This window comes from Alnus glutinosa, chromosome 4 (assembly GCF_958979055.1).
Source record: "Alnus glutinosa chromosome 4, dhAlnGlut1.1, whole genome shotgun sequence".
NCBI lineage: Eukaryota > Viridiplantae > Streptophyta > Magnoliopsida > Fagales > Betulaceae > Alnus > Alnus glutinosa.
In genome coordinates this window covers 7675318-7695385 of record NC_084889.1, presented here as the reverse complement: position 1 = coordinate 7695385, position 20068 = coordinate 7675318, and the positions used below count along the sequence as shown (strand labels likewise).

Here is a 20068-nt window from a genome sequence, read left to right as displayed (position 1 = left end):
TTAATAAAAAAAAATTTACTTATAAAAAAAAAAGAAAAAGAAAGATGCCTTTAGAATTCAAAGTGTAAGTCTAGCTATAGTGATACATATTGGCACCAGTCAACTTGCAAATGGTGTGCTATATAGTATACATGGCCAGTTTACTTCTGCAAGGCCTGTTTGCAAAAATAAGATGAGTTGTTTGCAACTCATGGATTGAGCAAAAATACCTTCAAAATCTCTATATTTGTTAGCTCATTCGCCCTGTCACTGAGCAGTCTAAGCATCTGAATAAACCTCTCAGTATACAGATTTACCATGAGGTGGAATATCTCATATCTGCAGCATAGAAGACTGAATCAGTACAAGTAAAACATTTCCATGGAAGATAATCCACAAAAAGTTAGTTTCGCAAGTTTAACTGAAGTATGCAGACATCACACGATCAATCACCCACATGAACACACACACACACATACGTGCACTAAAGAATGACAGTGCTACCCGGATCAACCCTTCAAATCAACTAGAACCTTGCTTGTAAGAGCAACAATTCGGCTTTGCCCTTTGGCCCACACATGCAGCACCAGAGTATACCTTATAATTACCAGAAGCCTATGGAACCGAAATATAAAATAAGCACCACTGACAAAGACAATCCGTTTTTCTTTTCAAATTATGAAACTGCAACCTACTACCATTTTGAACTCAGTAGTATGAGATTGTATCTTAGGTGCATGGCCACTAAGATGAATTTTTTTTTTTAAGGAAAACAAACTGATAAGAGGGAACAAGCTGTAGGAACCTTCATTCTTATATTACTCCAGAAATTTTCAGACTGCAGCCTTTTTTAAGTGTTCAAGGAAACAGACTGTAACGCTTTGCTGAAGGTGAATTTTTAGAAAATAACGCTGCTTGGATTTCCATTTGTACACTCTTCTGAATTTAATTATTCTTAGATATGGAATTCAGATCAACCGAGGGCCTTAGATGCTAAAAAAAACCCCAAAAGGTCTTTCTTAAGCCTTCCCTCTGGGCGAGAATCACCTTTTTTTTTTTTTTTTTTTGATAGGTAATAGCAATTTATTGAAAAGCGCTAAGGGGCGCAACCCTTATACACGGGAAGTATACAAGAGAGCCCTTAAGCGGGTCGAACAGAAAGTTAAGGCGAGAATCACCTTTGGAGAGCTGAGTCATCAACTACCAGGTTAGCCAACATGGAAGCCAATAGTTTGGCATCTAAGTATTACTAACACCAAGAAACTTAGTAAAAGTTAATGATATATGCCTAAGGATACAACAGATATAAAATCAAGGATGTTCAAGTAAAAAGACTAAAACATCCTACAGTACATTTTAAAGGAGTAATGAAGGTGAAAAGCTAATGTAGCAAAAAGTTAATCTTAATGACAACCCTTAAATCAAGAGACAGATAAATACATTAACTGAAAGCTTACTGGAAATCAAGAGGAGTCAGAAAAAAAAAAAAAAAAAAAAAAAAAAAAAAAAAAGAAAAAGGAAAAAAGGAATGGTAGATTTGACATAGTCCTAACCTTGGAGGAAAACAAGGAGCGACATAGTCATAAATATCTCCAAGCTCTTCACCAATCTGAATGTTGAAAAAGAAACTACCAAACATTATGAATGAAATCTAAATCGGGTAGCACTAGAAATAAGCATTTTGAATATTATGAGCATGTGAAAAGCAATGTCATGAAACTACATTGATATTTAATTATATGTAAAAGAAAAGCAATGTCATGAAACTACATTGATATTTAATTATATGTAAAAGAAAAGCAATGTCATGAAACTACATTGATATTTAATTATATGTAAAAGAACTCATTTGAGAGAGAGAGAGAGAGAGAGAGGCACAAGTACAGAGAAGGTATACAAAAGTGCCTATCCTACAAGAACAATTAGCAGAAAATGATTAAACAGTCACCAACCATGAGAAACGAAGAAGAAATACAATAGATTCAATAACATGGGAGGTCTTACATGTTTAACCTATTTTTCTTGGTAAACGTAAAAAACTCAAAGCAACTCTTAATAATAAAATACATGTTGGATTAGAAACAATATAGTAACACCTCACATCTTCAAGAAAACTAAAACTTTCTCCAGAAATTGTTCCATCCTGATAAACACATGTTAAGTCAACTTTCTCTCTAAATAACAGAAAAAGTAACTGGTGGTCACTAACTCAAATGCACTTCCTCTTTCTATAAGCAAAGGATGAAGGGTAAGATCGTGAGTACAGTACCCACCAAGTGCATGAGTAACTTACCAATCAAAAGAAGAAAAGATAAACAAAAGGCGATAAGATTACATCTGATTTTATGCAAATTGTTTATGAATAGGGTCATGCTTGCATTTTCTGCGACAAATAGGGAAAAAAACAATCATACTACCATTAGTCTGGTTAGCAACCAAGCTACCAAAAAATAAAGCATGGTTGAACAGATAAATGGTATCCATATAATCGAGATAGTAGATCTCCACCTTCATTTGGGAAAAAAACAAAAGGGTTCAAGCCATTTTTGCATTAAGAATTTTAAACTGAGCTAAAACTGTAATTCCTAAATCACAATTTAACAGGTTTAATTATAGAAAATTATCATGTCATTGTAAGACAACTTATCTTTTTACTATCAAAACTCTGTCCACAGCTTATTAGTTCTCTAAGAACTCTAGGATTTTGCTTGTCTCAGCACCCTAAAGAGGTTGTACTTTGTTTTCTCTAAGAAACTTAGGCTTGGACGAATATCAAACTAAATTTACTTCTAGTCACACTCTTCTATAGCATTATATATAGTTTACCATATGCATGTTATATAACATTCAGTCAAAATCATTCGCATTTGTTAGATTATCATCTTCTCACTTTTATTTGCCAGCGAGTAAGAATCAAACTATGAAACGTAATAATGCAACCAAAAATTTTGTATGTCCAAGAAAAATCATTTGACTGACACTTTTCTTCGGTAAGTTTTTTGTGCCCAGCAGTACTAGAATTGTTCAGACAGTGTGTGATGGTAAACAAAAACTGAAAATTGAAGATGAAAGGTAATCCAGGAAGAGAAAAAAATAATGAATAGGAAAGAGAATAACTCTTAACATTCTCAAAGAAAACAAATAGGAAAGAGAATAACTCTTAACATTCTCAAAGGAAACTTATTGCGGATGCTAAGTATGGTGGTTTGCGGGATGGGTGGTGCTCCTTAGATCCCCCTGGGTCTCATGGAGTGGCGCTTTGGAAGAATATTAGGAAGGGGTGGAGTTTGTTTTGTAGTCATACCAGATTTATCTTAGGACATGGGTCCAGGATCAGATTTTTGTATGATGTGTGATGTGGAGAGATGACTCTCAAGGAAGCTTTCCCAGTTTTATATGGCAATGCCCGTGACAAGGATACACTTGTTGCAGCTCACTTGGTTCCAGGGAGTGGTTCCCTTCAGTGGGACATAAGCTTTATTCGAGCAGCCCACGACTGGGAGGTGGAAGTCTTGGCTTCCTTCTTCACCTTGTTGTACTCCATAAGAGTGAGGAGTGAAGGGGATGACAAGCTTTGGTGGACTCCTTCTTACATAGGGAAGTTTGATGTTAGTTCTTTCTATAAGGTCCTTGCTTGCAAAGAGGAAGTTTCTTTCCCCTGAAAAAGTATTTGGCGGACCAAAGTTCCCTTGAAAGTGGCTTTCTTTGCTTGGTCGGCGGTACTAAGGAAGATCCTTACCTTAGACAATCTTAGAAAGAGGCATATTATTGTGATTAATAGGTGAGGTGTTGTTTGTGCAAAATTAATGGGGAGTCTGTGGACCACCTTCTTTTCCATTGTGAGGTTGCTGATGCCTTATGGAATGCCATTCAGCCGCTACAGTTTTTCTTGGGTTATGCCTCTTCGGGTGGTCGATTTATTCGCTTGTTGGTAGACGGGTGGTCGCTCTCGGAGTGCAATAGTGTGGAAGATGGTTCCTTCTTGCCTTTTTTAGTGCTTGTAGAAGGAACGGAATGAAAGAAACTTTGAGGACAAAGAAAGAACGATTGAGGAGCTCAGAACTTTCTTTTTTTATTCTTTGTTCTCTTGGACTGGTGCGTTCCTAGCTCTCTTAGTGATTAGCTTTCATGATTTTCTTGTTTTTTTTCTTCTACGCCCTAGTCGCTTTTCTTGTATACTCCCGATGTACTTGTTTGTGCTTTGCTTTTCTTTTTAATGATATTCCTCTTACTTATCAAAAAAAAAAAAAAGTCAAGCTGCGTACTAAAATAGGGATTCTGCAAAAAAAAAAAATGATGAAATCCAAAAATAGAGTCCCTAACAAAACAAGAAAAGCAATATTTTCTAAAATGGCAAAAAAAGAACTTAAAATAGTGATTCAGAGGGAAAAAGTGGATTTTGGGCCTGAAACGACGCTCACTTAGTTTAGATTGGTGAATGCGAGTCGAAAAGAGCTTTCTGAATTGGGGTCATATGCGCAATTTTGATACTCGTAGCAAAAGTTATGCTTAATTTACTGCCTAATGCGTAATTTTGCCCCAAGTATACCCAATTCTACAATTCTTGCCATTCATGCTCTAATAACTATCAAGATATTCCAACGCTATTAATTCAAAATCTAACAACACAACATCTGCCTAGTCTCCTGCATTAGTCTCCCAAGGTTGAAAAGAACTCAACCTTGAGTTCACGCCGTCTCCATCAGCATCAACAAAACAGGGAATCAAGTGCTTCACCTTGGACACATCAGAGGTCTTCAAGTGATTTGGAAGGCGCAATCTTCCTCTCTTGTAGCTTATTATACTCACCAACAGGAAAACGAACACATGTGAGTACAGTCCAAACCAAATCACCAACCTCAAAAGCTACCTTGCGTCGGTGGCTGTCAAACTGTGCTTTGTACTTGGTGTTGTTGTCTTCTATAGCTTTCTTTACTTGGTAATGAACTCCTAGAAGATAATCCGCCATCTCATCATCCTTAATGCTCAAACAACCAATATAGGGAATGGGTGCACGATCCAGTATTCCCGACAAGTTTTACCCAGGCTCAACTGAGTAGTTTTGCTCTTGGAATGGTTCTAAGCAAACTCTGCCTGTGATAAAGCTAGGTCCCACTATTTTGGCTTATTTCCTGCTAAACTTCTCCAAAGATTGCCCAAACTTCAATTCACCATATTTGTCTGACCATCCATTTTGGGGTGGTAGGCACTGCTGAAATTAAGCTTGGTCCACATCTTTTCCCATAGACCATTCCAAAAATGGCTCATGAACTTCGTGTTGTGGTCTGTGGTAATGGATCTAGTAACTTCATGCATAAAGACAATCTCCCGAAAATAAAGGTGAGTAATCCAGATGGCATTTATTGTCTTCAGACAAGCTACAAAATGGGTCATCTTGGAGAGTCAATCTACCACCACAAGGATAGAATCTATGCTCCTCTGAGTGCAAGGTAGTCCCATAACAAAATCCATGATGACGTCGAGCTAAGGGGCATCAGACACCGGCAATGGAGTGTAACTCCCGAAAGGTGTCAAAACCCACAACTTTGGCATGCATGGTGGTGAGAAGTACTACATGCCTACTTAAGGCATCTGCAACTCGATTCAAAGCTCCTTGATAGGTGCCTCAATGAGAAAGTAAACTCCTGAAGGTAGGCAACCAACTTGCGTGTTTGCGATTGAGCTTTTGTTGGCCATTAATGTAATTCAAGGCCTCATGATCGATGATTAGGATGAACTCCTTGTATACTAGGTAATGACGCCAATGTTTCAATGTCTGCACAATGGCGTAAAACTCCAGATCATAGGTGGAATAATTCTTCTTGGACCCTGAAAGATTCTCATCGAGAAAGGCAATTGGACACTCCTCTTGGCTCAATACTCCTCCAATGCCAAGGCAATCCGGGTTGTATATCTCTCATTGGCGGCAAGCCTAGGGGTAGGTCATCAAACTCTGACAGCACTTCTTGTATCTCTATCAGCACATCACCATCTCCTTCTTCTGCTTCTAGGGACTAGGACATGGACAGGAGATTGATGTCCTTCTCGGTAACTAGTACAAAAATGGCTCCTCCTCTCCAAAGTGCTAACACCACCTTTTCTTGATGCTCAAAGTGTAGGTATTTTGTCACCATCATGGACAATGTTCTGGACATACTGCCAAGTCTTGCCTAGTAGTAAATGACATGCATCTATAGACACTACATCGCACCAAGCATTATCGAAATATTTTCGGCCAATTGAAAAAGAAACTAAACATCTCCGATCTATTGTTACTTCACTTCCCTTTTTCAACCAAGACAACTTGTATGGTTTTGGATGGCGATCAATCTTTAGCTAAAGCTTCTTAATTGCCTCCCCGAACACCATATTCTCACAACTGCCACCATCAATAATAACCTTGAACACCTGTTCCACGATCATGCGAGTGGTATGAAAAATATTGGTTCTCAACCAATTTTTTCAAGAGTCATCTTTGGGAGCCAGCAAGCTTTTTGTGACCACAAGGGTCTCATTCCCATCTCCATACAGAATCTCCTTGCCATTGCCATCATCATAAACAAGATCTCCGATGTCGACTTCCTCCTCTATTATCTCATCTATAATCAAGATATTCTAGCTTGTTCTACTAGCAGCTTTTTGGGAATCTGGTGATCGATAACTGAGCTCCTCACATCTGAAACAACAGATGTTAGAGTTGGAACTCTGACCTTTTGCAGGCTGAGAGGTAGGACAAGGCTCCTGAGGACGGATACCTCGTGCATTTTGATATCTCCTCGGTGCAAATCTGATATAGCTCCTGGCTTGCTTCTTCTCCACAGTTAGAGCACGTTGGTAGGCTTCTAAAATCGTCTAGAGGGAGTAGAGAATAAAGATGTCTTGCAGAGACTGTCACAAATCACATAGGTTGTAATGACACAGAAAAAACGCTAGCCGCATCTGCACTATCACCCTTAAAGGACTAGTCAATTTGGAGCTTCCCTACAATCACTTACAAAGTCCAGTTTCACTTAATAACTAAGCAATGTGGAACTTAACACTATGAGTGTCTTTATAAACAACCAACTCTATGTGGGTTATTCATCATCCTAATATAGGATCAAGGTGTTACAATCTTCCCCCTTTAAACCCCTAACGTTCTCGTCAAGGCCACATCATGCAGTGCTCCAGTACCACATGCCGTTACTAGGTGGCTCTAATACCATTTATAAAACTCAAGAAAAGTACTAACCACATTTGACCTATCACCCCAAAAGGACTAATAAATTTGGAGCTTCCCTAGAATCACTTATACAGCCTAATTTCACCTAGTAAATAAGCATTGTGGGACTTAGTACCCATAAGTTTCTTTATAAACCACCCACTTTATGTGGGTTACTCATCTTCCTAATATGAGACCAGGGTGTTACACAGGTACAGCATCACCAACTGCTCATTAGTCTTAGGTAGGTCTTTCCGAGCAATTAACTGGTAGAATTATTCTATATAATCATCAACCAACCTCGCATCTTGCCTCAATGTGTGAACCCTCTAGAACGTTTGAGTGTATCCAAAGGGTAAAAAATGGCTCTTCATCTTCTTCATCTTTTTCCAATTGCAAATTTTGGGCTTGCCTTGTCTGTCTTGCGACTGCTTCAATTGCTCCCACTAATCAGATGCTCATCCCTTCAATTTGATAGCGACAAGTTTCACCTTCATGCGATTTGGGCCTCTTTGTAATCAAAGTTCCGCTCTAATTGTGCAACAAATCAATGAATCCTTCGGCCTGCAGAGTGCCAGAAATTTCTGGAAGCTCAACTTTGAAGCTTAAGTCTCCATATCTCTCATCCCAACCATGATGTTCCTAACCTAGAACAAGATTGTGATACACATTCTCGAAGCTAGATTCTAAATTATGATCATTCATTGCAGATCATCCACGTTTTGCGCTGTCATATGTTGGGTTAACTCCGCAACCTACCTATGCAAGTCTTCAATCATTACGTCTTGTATACTGCGTTCTCGGTAGGGACTTCCTCATTTGGAACTTGTCCACACCGACCACAATCACTAGCCATGGAAAATGAACGAAATTCACTAATAAGAAGACACTAACCTCTGATACCAACTAACGTCGAGCAAAGCTATGTTCTAATAGCATGCGATAGTAAACAAAAACTGAAAATTGAAAAAGAAAGGTAATCCAAGAAGAGAGAAAAAAAAAAAAATAATAATAGGGAAGAGAATAACCCTAACCTTCCCAAAGAAAACAGAGAATAACTCTAAAAATACTGAAATTCTTATTCAAATCGGAATGAAGAACTAAGCCCACAAACCGGGCTTATATAGCGGAAGCAAACCGACTTTTTGCCAAAAAACGACAAAAGTCTAATTATTACATCAAATCAAATTGCGTACTAAAATAGAGCTTCTACCAAATATCTAGCGAAATTCGGAAATAAAATCCCTACCAAAACTAGAAAAGAAATATTTCCTAAAATGGCAAAAAACAACTTAGAATACTTATTGGGAGGGGAAAACAATGGATTTTGGGCCCAAAACGAAGCTCACTAAGCGTAGCTTGGTAACCACGACATGCGAGCCGAAAAGAGCTTTCTGAATTTGGGTCATATAAGCGATTTTAATATTCGTAGCAAACCGCAAACGTATGCCCGATTTACTGTCTAATGTGCAATATCACCACAATTACGCTTGATTCTACCGATTCTTGTCATTTTTGCGCTGATCTTCGCTGTCAAGATATTCATCGCCATTAATTCACAGTCTGACAACTCAACATTTGCCGACTCTCCTGTGTTAGTTTTCCAATCCATTGTTTGAAATGAAGTCCTACTATCATGTGTTATCCACTCCTGTAAATTCTCCTTTTCCTAGGAAGAGCATTTGGAGAGTTAAGGCTCCTTTGAAAGTGGTATTCTTTGTATGGACAATGACATTAGGGAAAATCTTGACTTTGGATAATTTGAGGAAGCGGAATGTCATAGTGGTGGATTGGTGCTACATGTACAAGAAGAGTGGGGAATCTATTGACCACCTTATTCTCCATTGTAAAATAGCTAGAGAATTATGGAATTCGCTTTTCCATTTGTTTGGTGTTAATTGGGTTATGCCTAGAAGGATGAGAGAGTTTGTGATGAGTTGGAGATGGCAAATGGGAACTCATAATATTTTGGAAGTTTGGAGGTTGGCTCCTTCGTGTTTAATATGATGTATATAGAGAGAGAGGAATGCAAGGAACTTTGAAGATCAAGAGACTTCTGTGTTATAGCTGAAAAATATTTTGGTCAAATCCCTCAACATATGGATAGCAACGTCAATAGTTTGCCATTTTCTAGTTTTCCTAAGTTTTTGAATTTTTGTTCTCCTTCTTCTACATATTAGGGGGTTTATCTTGTACACTTCTTGAGCATTAGGGTTGCGCCCCTCTAAGCTATTAATGAGATATTATTTATCAAAAAAAAAAAAAGTTTTTAATCCATAGTACAATTGCTGATTATTTCCCCCACATAATGGCCCCGTTTGGCAACCCCCTCCCCTCCCCTTCTCTTTTTTTTTTTACTTCTCCCAAAAAAACATCAACTTCAAAACATTCTAACTATTTTCACTTTTTACATCACATCAACAATTTTTTATTACTATTTAAATAAAAAAAATCCACTACAATACAAATTTTTTACACTTTTCAATATAAATTCTTTTTGCTTTATATTACATCAATCACTTTTTACTATCACTAAAAAAAAAAAATTCCTCTCATATTTGAGGGGAGGGGGTTGCCAAACGGGGCCAATGAAAATCTCCATCAAGCACAAGATCAATCTCAACTTTTGGTTAATTAAGGGAAAAAATATACAAATGAGTATTTAATCTCCACCTAGAGGTCAAGCACAAATGTTTACAAGATTGAAAAGATCAGTTGTACTTACTGTTCGAGCTTCCTCCAATGCTGCTTTAAGGTCTTCGAAAACAAGCTGATGCACAAATTATTGTTAGAATAAGACATAATTAAAAAGAAAATTATATATTTACCATTGTTTTACAACAGAGTAAATAAAATAGAATACCTCTGTAAGAAGTTTGTTAAACCGTCCTTCAACAGTCTTCCTTATTTGCTCATAGCATTTATCCTTGTAGCCTTTTCCTTGAGCCTTCAATTTCTGCTGCATTAGACTTCTTGAAGAAGCTGTTACAGTAGTAGACTTCCTACAGGACACAAGAAAAAATAAAAAAACTATGATGCATTATGTGCACCTTAAGAACTAAGTTTTTAACATACAATTAAAAAATGCTTCCATGATAGATATATACATGATCAATATGATGATCAGTAACTTGAAAAGGCAATCAAACTTCAAGGAGAAAGTTAAAACATAAAATTAAAAATCAATACAAAATAGTTACTTGGCAGTTCTACGAGGATTTGCAATTGATGCCATTGCACCACCTCCCTCAGCCTCAGCTGCTTCCTCAGCAAGTTGTTGATCAAGGATTTCTTGCATTTCAACAACCCTAGAAGGGAAAATATACAACAGAAGTGGAAGATGATTATAAACTACAAGACTAGCACGAAAGTGAATTGAACCAAAGGGACCTCATAAAACAAAACCCATATATTGAAGCCTACAAAATCTCAAGTCAGGTTTGCGATAAAAAGACATAATAGTTTCTGATTTAACCAAAACTATGGCTTATATAGCAGGAAAGGGAAAAGGTTACCATAACCAACCCTAGCAAATTTGTAGATCTTGTTAACTTTTTAGATTTCAGACACCTTTAGGATGATTGTATCCCTTGTACACTTCTCGTGAACGAGGGCTTTGCCTTTTCTTCAAATAAATTATTATTCATAAGGGAAAAAAAAAAAAAAAAAAACCACTAATGCTTTGTTAAGTGTGCTTATATTCCATAGCTTATAATAAAATGAGCTTCAAATTAACTTTCATGTCCAATTAGTTTATTAATGATCTTTTTAATTAACTTTAACCAAGTCCAAACAAGAAGACAACAGCATTTTGCACATTTTGGAAACCTCTAAAAGCATGACTTCTATTTTATTATGAGGAAAGTTTGCACACACCCACACATGCATATTTATACTAATAATTACTTCCATTTGATAGTAGCTTAAATTGGTCTTTGCACGTTTCTTTTTGTAGAATTAAATTATATGTATCAATACACACCCATCTTTTTAATGATGAGTGCACTTTGTATTTGCCCTCATACTTTAGGTTTGTTAATAGTTCCAACATTCGATGGACATCCGAGTATCAACATAAATACATAGCTATCTATCGTTATTATGGCAATTTTCCACTAGAAGACATATTTTAACCTCATTCCCTTTAGAGAAGTTTGTTCCTGAATTCGGGTTATTATGGCATTTTTCCTCTACGAATCATATTTTAACCTCATTTCTCTGTCTTGAGTATCAAAGATTTTCAGCCACTTTCAGTTCTGCAATATTTTGTTCATTAATCACTCCAATCATTTCTTTCACAAGTACGTTCACCTACTCCAACCAAATACAAATACACCTCCATGAGTTTTGGCAATGATGTTCATCGATTCCATTGTTTTACCCATCCAGCTCCCCTAGATAGTCCTATGTCTTGAATAAATACATTAAATACAGTTCCAACATTTTTTTCATTATTTTCTTACATCCATGTGTGTAATATTGCATATCCACTATGCATGAGCTGTTTTGATTGGATGAAACATAAGTAATACCAACTTACCCCCCACAAAGCTAGTTTAAATAGAGAGAAAGAAAAAAGAAAGAAAGTTAAAACAAAATCCAAAAACAGTAACAAACTTATAGTACAGCAAGAAGATAAAGACATAGAATATTCATTACAGGCATACCTTAAAGCACGAACCAAAGTTTGTGGGCTGCAAAAAGAAATAAACATACATAACAATAAAATGACCATCAGAAGAAGCATAAAACAACCATAAATAATCTAAGCAATAATGGCTTTGAAGCATATGTTTTTTTTTATAAGTAACTTTGAAGCATATGTACCAGAAAGAAAGGAAATAAATCCATAAACAGGGGATACACTTCAAACTCCAATGGAAGGGGAAGAAAAAAAGTGTAAGTACTAGAAGGCAGGCCTGTTTTGCTTGGACCACATCACAGAGAAGAAGTTTTGTCAGTGGATTGTCTCCAAAGATGCTAAAATAATTAGACCTGTGATATTAAGATCCACGCCTTGTTTATGGGAGATGCTATTTGGTCCAAAGACCATTGAAAAACTTAAAACTCCATACATCCCAATTTGAATGTCTTAGGTTGAAATGAAATGATGTTTAATAAATAAGAAAAAAGTATAGTAATTTTATCAAAATGCCCAAAGGTGACCTGACTCTTTAATGATTGTCTTGATTGATTTTGAATTAGGGAGGGATTGATGAAGTTATAAGGCCCTGTTTGGTAACCATTGTTGAGAGGAAATTTTTTGTTGAATAGTAATAAAATGTGATTGATGCGATATAAAGTAGAAATAAGTTTGGAATTTATTTATGGAAAAGTGAAAAAAAAAAAATTGTTTTGTAGTGTGTTTTTTTTTTTAATAGTAATAAAAAAAAAATTATTGATATGATATAAAAAGTGAAAAAAGTTATATTGTTTTGAAGTTGACTTTTTTTTGGAGAAGTGAAAAAAAAAAGAGGGGGGGGAGGGGAGGGGAGGGGAGGGAAAGGGGCTATCAAACAGAGCCTAAATGTTTTGACTTCAGGCAGACACTCATTTTTGGACGCCCCAAAAAGGAATGCAGCACACTTCATATGAGACAAGGAAGTAATTAATGAACCTATTAATATGAGATTATTTTAAAAAAATCTGTCAACACTGATATTTCAGCACTGTTTTTACTTTGTGGTATTTGCAATTAAACCTCATTAGAACACAAGTAAATACACTAGAAAGCATTTCCAAGAAGTGGACCAAAGCCATATCTCAAACCATTTCAAACAACCGACATCTATATGAAATCTCAAGTAATAACACAATTTATTCAGGTTAAATAAGAAAGGAAATATTATCAAAAGAAACCTTAATGCAGTTGGTTGCAAGAAATAAAATCAATATCATTTGCAAAAGAACAGTCACAAATTTCAAGTTTTTCCCGATAAAAGAATATACCTTTCTTTAGAAAGTTTATAGAAGTTGGAAATATGACCCCATAGTGTCTTCTCAAATGTCTCCCAAGTCTGATCTACATCTTCAAAATATTCTCTGGGCCACATTCCAAATTGAGAGAGAGAGAGAGAGAGAGAGAGAGAGAGGTGATTAAGCCTCAAACTATAAGCATCAATAATAAAACAAATGATGGAACTAAGATTATTGAACTCAAAGGCTTAGTATAAATCAAATCATAATCATTTTTTTTATGACGAAAAACCCTTAAAGGCAGGGCCACTTCGTGTAGCCACCCCTATCAGGTAAACTTCAGACCCGTGTAAAGCTCCCCTTCCACACAGATCGGGTAATACTCCAGCTTCGCTAGTGGGTTGGCCCAAAGAAATTGTTTGCACCAAGGAGATTCAAATCTTAAACCTCACAGGACTACCATAAAGACCAAGGCTCTTACCACTTGTGCCAACTCCTTCGGATTATAAATAAAAATGTCCCCCATTAAGCATCCTTATAGGACCATGGCTAACATGAAAAATAAAAATAAGTGGTGTGCGTGTACGTGGGATGTGGAATGCATAAGAGGAGCCTCTTTGAAAATGAATGAAGAAAAGGGGGTCTTCAAATCTTAGGCAGGCCGTGGCCCCCTTGGTGCCTACTAGCACCCACTCATGAACATGACATATAACTTTACAAGACGACACAGACCTTAGTTTGCCAACCTCTTCCTTGTGAGATGCTGCAGCTGCTAATGCAAACCTCCGCTTCCCATCAAGAGCCGTTAACCTCTATCACAAATTAAGGATGAAAAACAAAAGATCAGAGTATGAATACATTGTAATGTTTTAATTTTGTTCACAGTAATCATATATACTGTATATATAATGTGTATAGACACAAACACACACACACAAATCTTAAACTATTGTTAACTCGTAAGTGTTTTTCTGATAAGTATTGTTACCTCGTAAGTGTTAACGATTTCTTTATCATCGCTCAAAGAATCCTGTGCTTCAGCTGCTTCAACAGAAATGGACATCATGCCCTCAACATCCTATCATAAAATCATGTCTTCAGTTAGCAACCACATAGAAAGGTTGGAAAAACAATAAAGAAGTAGGTCATAAAGCTTCATGCCTCAGGGTTTAAAACTTATAAATGCATGCTTCACAAAACATCAACAACATAAATAGCCATTCGTTTCACTTTCCCTTTTTTGCAAGATAAAATCTTGTCAGGCAATTCCAACTCCACTAGATTGGTGATCAGTTGCATGTAGCATTCTAGTGTGGCTGCATTTTCATGTGACAGCCTTTGACGAGATAGAGACAAAAATTCAAAACAAAACAGTATAACTCTTTTTCCCGAGACTACAAATTGTAGGTACAATAACACACATAATAATCATGATAAAAAGCTTATTCAACTTAGGTTGAACACACCCACCTTCAAGGTTGTATTCAAGTTGTTCCTTGCATTGCTAAGGAGCTTTATTTGATCATGGTTTTCAATTAATGTTTGGCACTCTTGACAAAGCCTGATGCACAAGGCCATAATATTAAGAACAAACTCAAATACATCAAAATTGCAATGGAAGTTTAGACAAAGCATGCAAAAACCAACCCCCTCATAATGTTATATCACTCCCTCAATATATCTCATCAATAACATACTTTTCAATAGAGACGAAGTTTTCACGCAGCTGGTTTATCGAGTTCTGGGATAAGGAAAGAGATTCCAGTCCAGCTTCTGCCTGTTCAACCTGCAGAGTCCAAAGTTTATATATATATATATAATTAATTGAGATATCATTAAAAGCGTAAGGTGCCCCCATGTACACAAGAAGTATAAAAGAGAAAGCCGCCTAAGTAGTAGGGGAGTCCAAAGAACTATTATGTAAGCACATTGAACTATAATAGTTGTAGAGCTTTCTCAGGTCCATAAAGGTATCAGAAAGTATAGAATGTAAGGGGAAAAAAAACATGGTTGAAACTAATGCCAGTGCAGCGGCTTCCCCCATGAAAAATTACTGGAATTGGTGCATATACCTGGTCTGCAACCATTGTACTAAGCTGTGCATCATTTGCCTGACAATAAAGAACAATAACCAAATTCAGAATTGACAATCTAAAGCTTATATAGAAATTACCAAAACGAAATTCAACATAATGCCACTAAAGTGAAAAATATTTTACATTGTTATCAAAAACACCATATGGATCAACTGAAGCATCTATCACCAACAAAATTAATTGCCTTGGCACCAATCACTAAGCGAGATGCACACACCAACTCATATTTAAGAACTCTAACCAGCATCTGCTGTAGGCAATCATGCCACATACATCAACTGCACCATTTATTATGACTCATCCATCACATCTTGATTTAAGGTTAGGCACATAATAAAGGTTCATGTACGACTATTTTCTTCGTTTAATGAAGTAAAATGCACAAAAAGGGGGTACAACCCTACCACTTGAAATGTTTACAAGAATAACACCAAAAACAAAACAATAAAGAAACAAAACTTAGCTTCTGAAGTTTAACAATTCTAAAAATTCAATCAGAGAAGCAGCAGAAAAGCAATCAGATGCATCCATACAGTCAGCGAGATATTGGAAGAATAGCAGCTCCAAGCCCAAGACAAAAGTTTGTAATCCTTAAAAGTGCGAGCATTCCTCTCTCCATAAACATGACATGAGACATAAAGGATTGTCTTACAAATCAGACTGTTTCCAGTTGCTATTCGAATTCATATACCACAACCGCAAAGAAAATCTTCTTGTAATTTCACAAGTCTATTTGCAATAGCTATAGAGTATAGGATAGAGTATGTGGGCAAACTAGATGAAGTGCTCTTGATCAAGGTCACTCTCATACTCTTCAAGAAATACAGTTTCTTCCAACTCACCGTCTCTCCATCTTCTCACTCACCCTATCCCATACAGCTTTTGTTTTTTTGATGAAGAATCAAGAAGCATGCCAAATATTTATAGGAAGAGAACTCACCCTCCAACAAAAATATTGCTACATTTGCTTCCCCTGCACCTCCCAACTGGAACCAATTCACTTTTACCCAAATTAACCTTCAATGCTGAAAACAGTTTCCAGGCAAGGAGAAAACACTTTAATATCTAACTTGATCTAGATTAGTCCCAAAAATATTAAAGTATCATCTGAAAACAGAAAGTAAGATATCTCGAAAACCCTGCTAGTAGAATCTCCCACCCAAAAACCTGAAATAAGGTTCCCTTAGACAGATTTTGCTAAAATTTCACAAAGTCTGCGAAAACGTTTTCCCTGAGTTTATTGGCATTTTCCTGTCAGTAGAAATGAATAACTTTTGAAAATCTGGAAACAAAAGAAGATGTATGTGCTTGCCTCAAAACTCTAAAACCATTGAGAAAGCCGTAGGTTAACCATTAATCAGAATAGAAAATCTGGCTGTTGAAACCCGAAAACAAATTCAACATCTCTAGCAGTCCCCAAAACCAAAACATTGCATCATATACAGAAAGAAGCCCCAACTACCAAGATCATAAGCTTTACCGAGGTCTAACCTGCATGAAATCCCAAGAATTTCCAACTTCAATCTGCAATCCAAACACTCATTAGCCACTAACACCAAGTCCAGAATCTGTCTACCTCTGGGCGTTCTGAGTATTAAGAAAGATGTCTGAGCAGTTTCTTCAAATTTATTAGTTGATAACTAAGCAAGTAGTCTGTACACTCTACTTCTAAACTAACTGGCCAGAAATCCTTAATATCTGAAGCACCTAGTCTACGTCCAACCCATGAGAAGAAAAGTTCGATGAAACAAGCATTCAGACCTTTCTCAAACTTCCATGCTTACAGAAAGTAGCAAACATCCTCATCAAATCTTCTCCCAGACCACCATGACTAAAAGAGGGCAACAGGAATCCTGTCCGAATCTAGTGCTTATCTCCAGTCATACTCTTTAGCACTATCTTTCTAACAACTTGCTTCGTTAATGTTAATAGACATCAAATGCATCCCACCCAAAGTATGCCTTCTCCCAACAGATTCTGAATAAAGATATTAAAATAATTAAATTATCCATTCCTTCGATCCCTATCATCTAACAAGTTGTAACTTCCCAATTTTACATTGGGAAGATAAATAGCCACATAGAGTGGGTAAATTATAAAGGCACTCATGGGTACTAAGTCCAACATTGATTCCTTACTAGGTGAGACTGGATTTTATAAGTAATTTAAGAGAGCTTCAAATTGACTAGTATTTTTGGAGTAATAACGCAAATGTGACAAACGCTTTCCTTGGGTCCTTACAAATGATATCAGACCAACTTAGTAACGCCATATGGTATTAGAGCACTACATGACGTAACATTGACGAGGACGTCGGGGATTTAAAGAGAGAGATTGTAACTCTTCAGTCTCACATTAAGAAGATGAATAGCTCATATAAAGTGGGTAGATTATTAAGGTACTCACAGGTACTAAATCTCGCATTGGGTCTTTTCTAAGTAAAATTAGGCTTTATAAGTAATTCTAAAGAGCTTCAAATTAACTAGTTATTTTGAAGTGATAGCACAAATGTGGCTAATGTTTTCCCTGGATTGTTACACGAGCATAAACAATCAATCAAAAAATTACCAATGAAAATGGACCTCCTATGACAATTTGCTAACCAATGGTAGAACCTTTGTTTTATCCCCTTAAGTCAAATATCATGTCTCCAACTAATCTCTTCCATCACAGCTAATTCCTCTAACTTTGAGATGGAGTATTCATCTTCCCTGTTAACAGCCCCCTTTCATCCTCCCTACCATCTTGTGACTGAATTTCCTCTACTAGGTTCTTCTTCTTATCCACAAAATTTCCAAATGCCTATTTATTTCATCTTGCCAAATCAGATTTCAACTCCTCCAATTTCTGAACAAGCACAAAACTAGGATACTCCTAGAATTAATCAAATTTCAAATTATTTTGGGTAAAATATTTGAATTAACCCCAATGGGCTAGCTCAAGTGGTAAGGGTCTTGGTCTTGGTGGCATTCCCATCAAGTTTAAGGTTCGAATTTCCTGGAGTATAAACAATTCCTTGGGGCCATGCTTGCTGACAAAGCCTGAGTTTTACCCGATCCGTGTGGAGGAGGCGCTTTGCACGGGTACGGGGTTTGCCCGACAATAATGGATTCACGAAATGGCACTGCCTTAGAGGGTTCCCCATTTAAAAAATAAAAATAAAAAATAAAAAGTGAATTTTTCAAAATTGGAGATTGGCATCATGTTCATGCACAATGTACTGGATAAAGCCACATAGATTACACTCATAATCAACAAGCGCATACACCTTCCACCCAACTTCTTGGAACTCAGTTCTATGAATCTTCTATATGAGGTGCCTATGTTTCAGTGATGCATATATTTGTGCACAAACATACTTTGCATGACACCATATTCATCAAGAATAAATGTCTTCCACTTCTAAGAACATGCTTCTGGGAATCTTTCACGTATGTTACATGGACTTGGGAAGGAGTCCTATGGCTAGATAGAGTAATAGAGATAGGCTTATTTACAGCATATCTGATTTCTTAACTAGAAGTTAGTATGCAATACGGTAGTTCTCAATTAGAAATTCTATAATTATAGCATTTTTTACTAAAAATTCATACGCACCTCTAACCTTTTCGCGTCAAATTTATATTTTTCATTTCTAAAAGGGCTGATAAGAAAATATATGGGAAGAAAAAAAACTTCTGTATTGCCATATACTAGTACAGTTGATCAGCAATCCCTGACCACAATTCGGAAGGGTTGTAGGCTTGTTGCGAATCATGGTAACTCGAAATGGGAATAGTTTCAGTAATCTAGAAAGCCCCAGATCCACTGGAGTCCCAGAAACACGAAGACCATGCTCTACAACATCAATGTAAAAATCATCCGGGACCTGTAACAGAGTGCAATCTGATTTATACGCATTTTGCTCTTTCTTGACAGAACTTTGAACCTAAGAACCCAACCCAATCCCAATTTCTACACATTTTCCACAGCAGCAGTCCAATCACATCTTTCAATAAAACTATTCTTACTTATCAAAAAAAAAAAAGCAGTCCAATCACATCTCCATTTTAAAAGTAGTCAACCCTAATGTTATCAGTTGTATAAACCACAACCAGTTTCAACCCCATCTACATAGATAAATTGCACATAATTGGTACCTGTTGACGGGCAATGTAATCAGCCTTGATCGATGCGATAGACTGCAGGAGCTCCGGCAGCGGCAATAGCTTGGCGACCTCGCGCACCGCCGATTCCTTGGCTTCAACAGCCAGATCCTCCACCATCATTTCCTGCAACAATTACCCGGTATTTCGATGAACGGAAATGATATTGAAGTGCGTTTGGATTTCAAACTGGACTCGGGTCTTTTTTCTGCGTCTCGTCGTCTTGTTCTTCGGTGTTGGGACTTGTATGCGCCGGAGCCATGGGCTTGGCCCACTGTGGCCCAGTCTGGCCTGAACTAGTCAAAGGTTTTTTTGTTTTTGTTTTATTTTTACTGGACACGAGTTTTTATGAATTAAAACCACGTCAAGTGTTTCTATTTAAAAAGTAATAGAAAATATACAAAGTAGTTTAGAACAAAAGTTTTGAGTTATTTTATTAGAAACAAAATAAAAATTTAGAAATAAGAATGAAAATACGTAAACGTATATTGTAAATTATCTCGTAAGGAAGCAAAATAAATCACATGTATTCAATTTTTATAGATGTTAATTCAAGAGACATTTTACATAATATAGGAATTTACAAAAACAAATAACAAAATACAGAGAACTTCACTTATAACCCCTGAATTTTCACCCCTTTTGAAATAATGTATCTAAACTTTCAAAAGTCTCAATTTAATATATCAATTTTTCAAAAAGTTTCAATCTCAGTCCTTCGTTAGAATTTT

At 36.6% G+C, this 20068-nt stretch overlaps 1 protein-coding gene across 1 annotated transcript in view; it reads right to left on the bottom strand.

Moving 5' to 3' along the window:
* LOC133866419 (exocyst complex component SEC6) overlaps positions 1-19609 on the bottom strand; it is a 41620-nt gene extending 22011 nt beyond the window's left edge. The window contains exons 1-13 of the mRNA XM_062302937.1: positions 19332-19609; positions 15169-15207; positions 14794-14882; positions 14567-14657; positions 14085-14174; positions 13829-13908; positions 13130-13222; positions 11848-11874; positions 10381-10488; positions 10044-10182; positions 9906-9950; positions 1533-1588; positions 210-318 (exon numbers count right to left, since the gene is read on the bottom strand). Coding sequence (XP_062158921.1) covers positions 210-318; positions 1533-1588; positions 9906-9950; positions 10044-10182; positions 10381-10488; positions 11848-11874; positions 13130-13222; positions 13829-13908; positions 14085-14174; positions 14567-14657; positions 14794-14882; positions 15169-15207; positions 19332-19460 — 1095 coding nt within the window. The 5' untranslated portion in view covers positions 19461-19609. The remainder of the gene's footprint in view (positions 1-209; positions 319-1532; positions 1589-9905; positions 9951-10043; positions 10183-10380; positions 10489-11847; positions 11875-13129; positions 13223-13828; positions 13909-14084; positions 14175-14566; positions 14658-14793; positions 14883-15168; positions 15208-19331) is intronic.
* Positions 19610-20068: the final 459 nt, after the last annotated feature.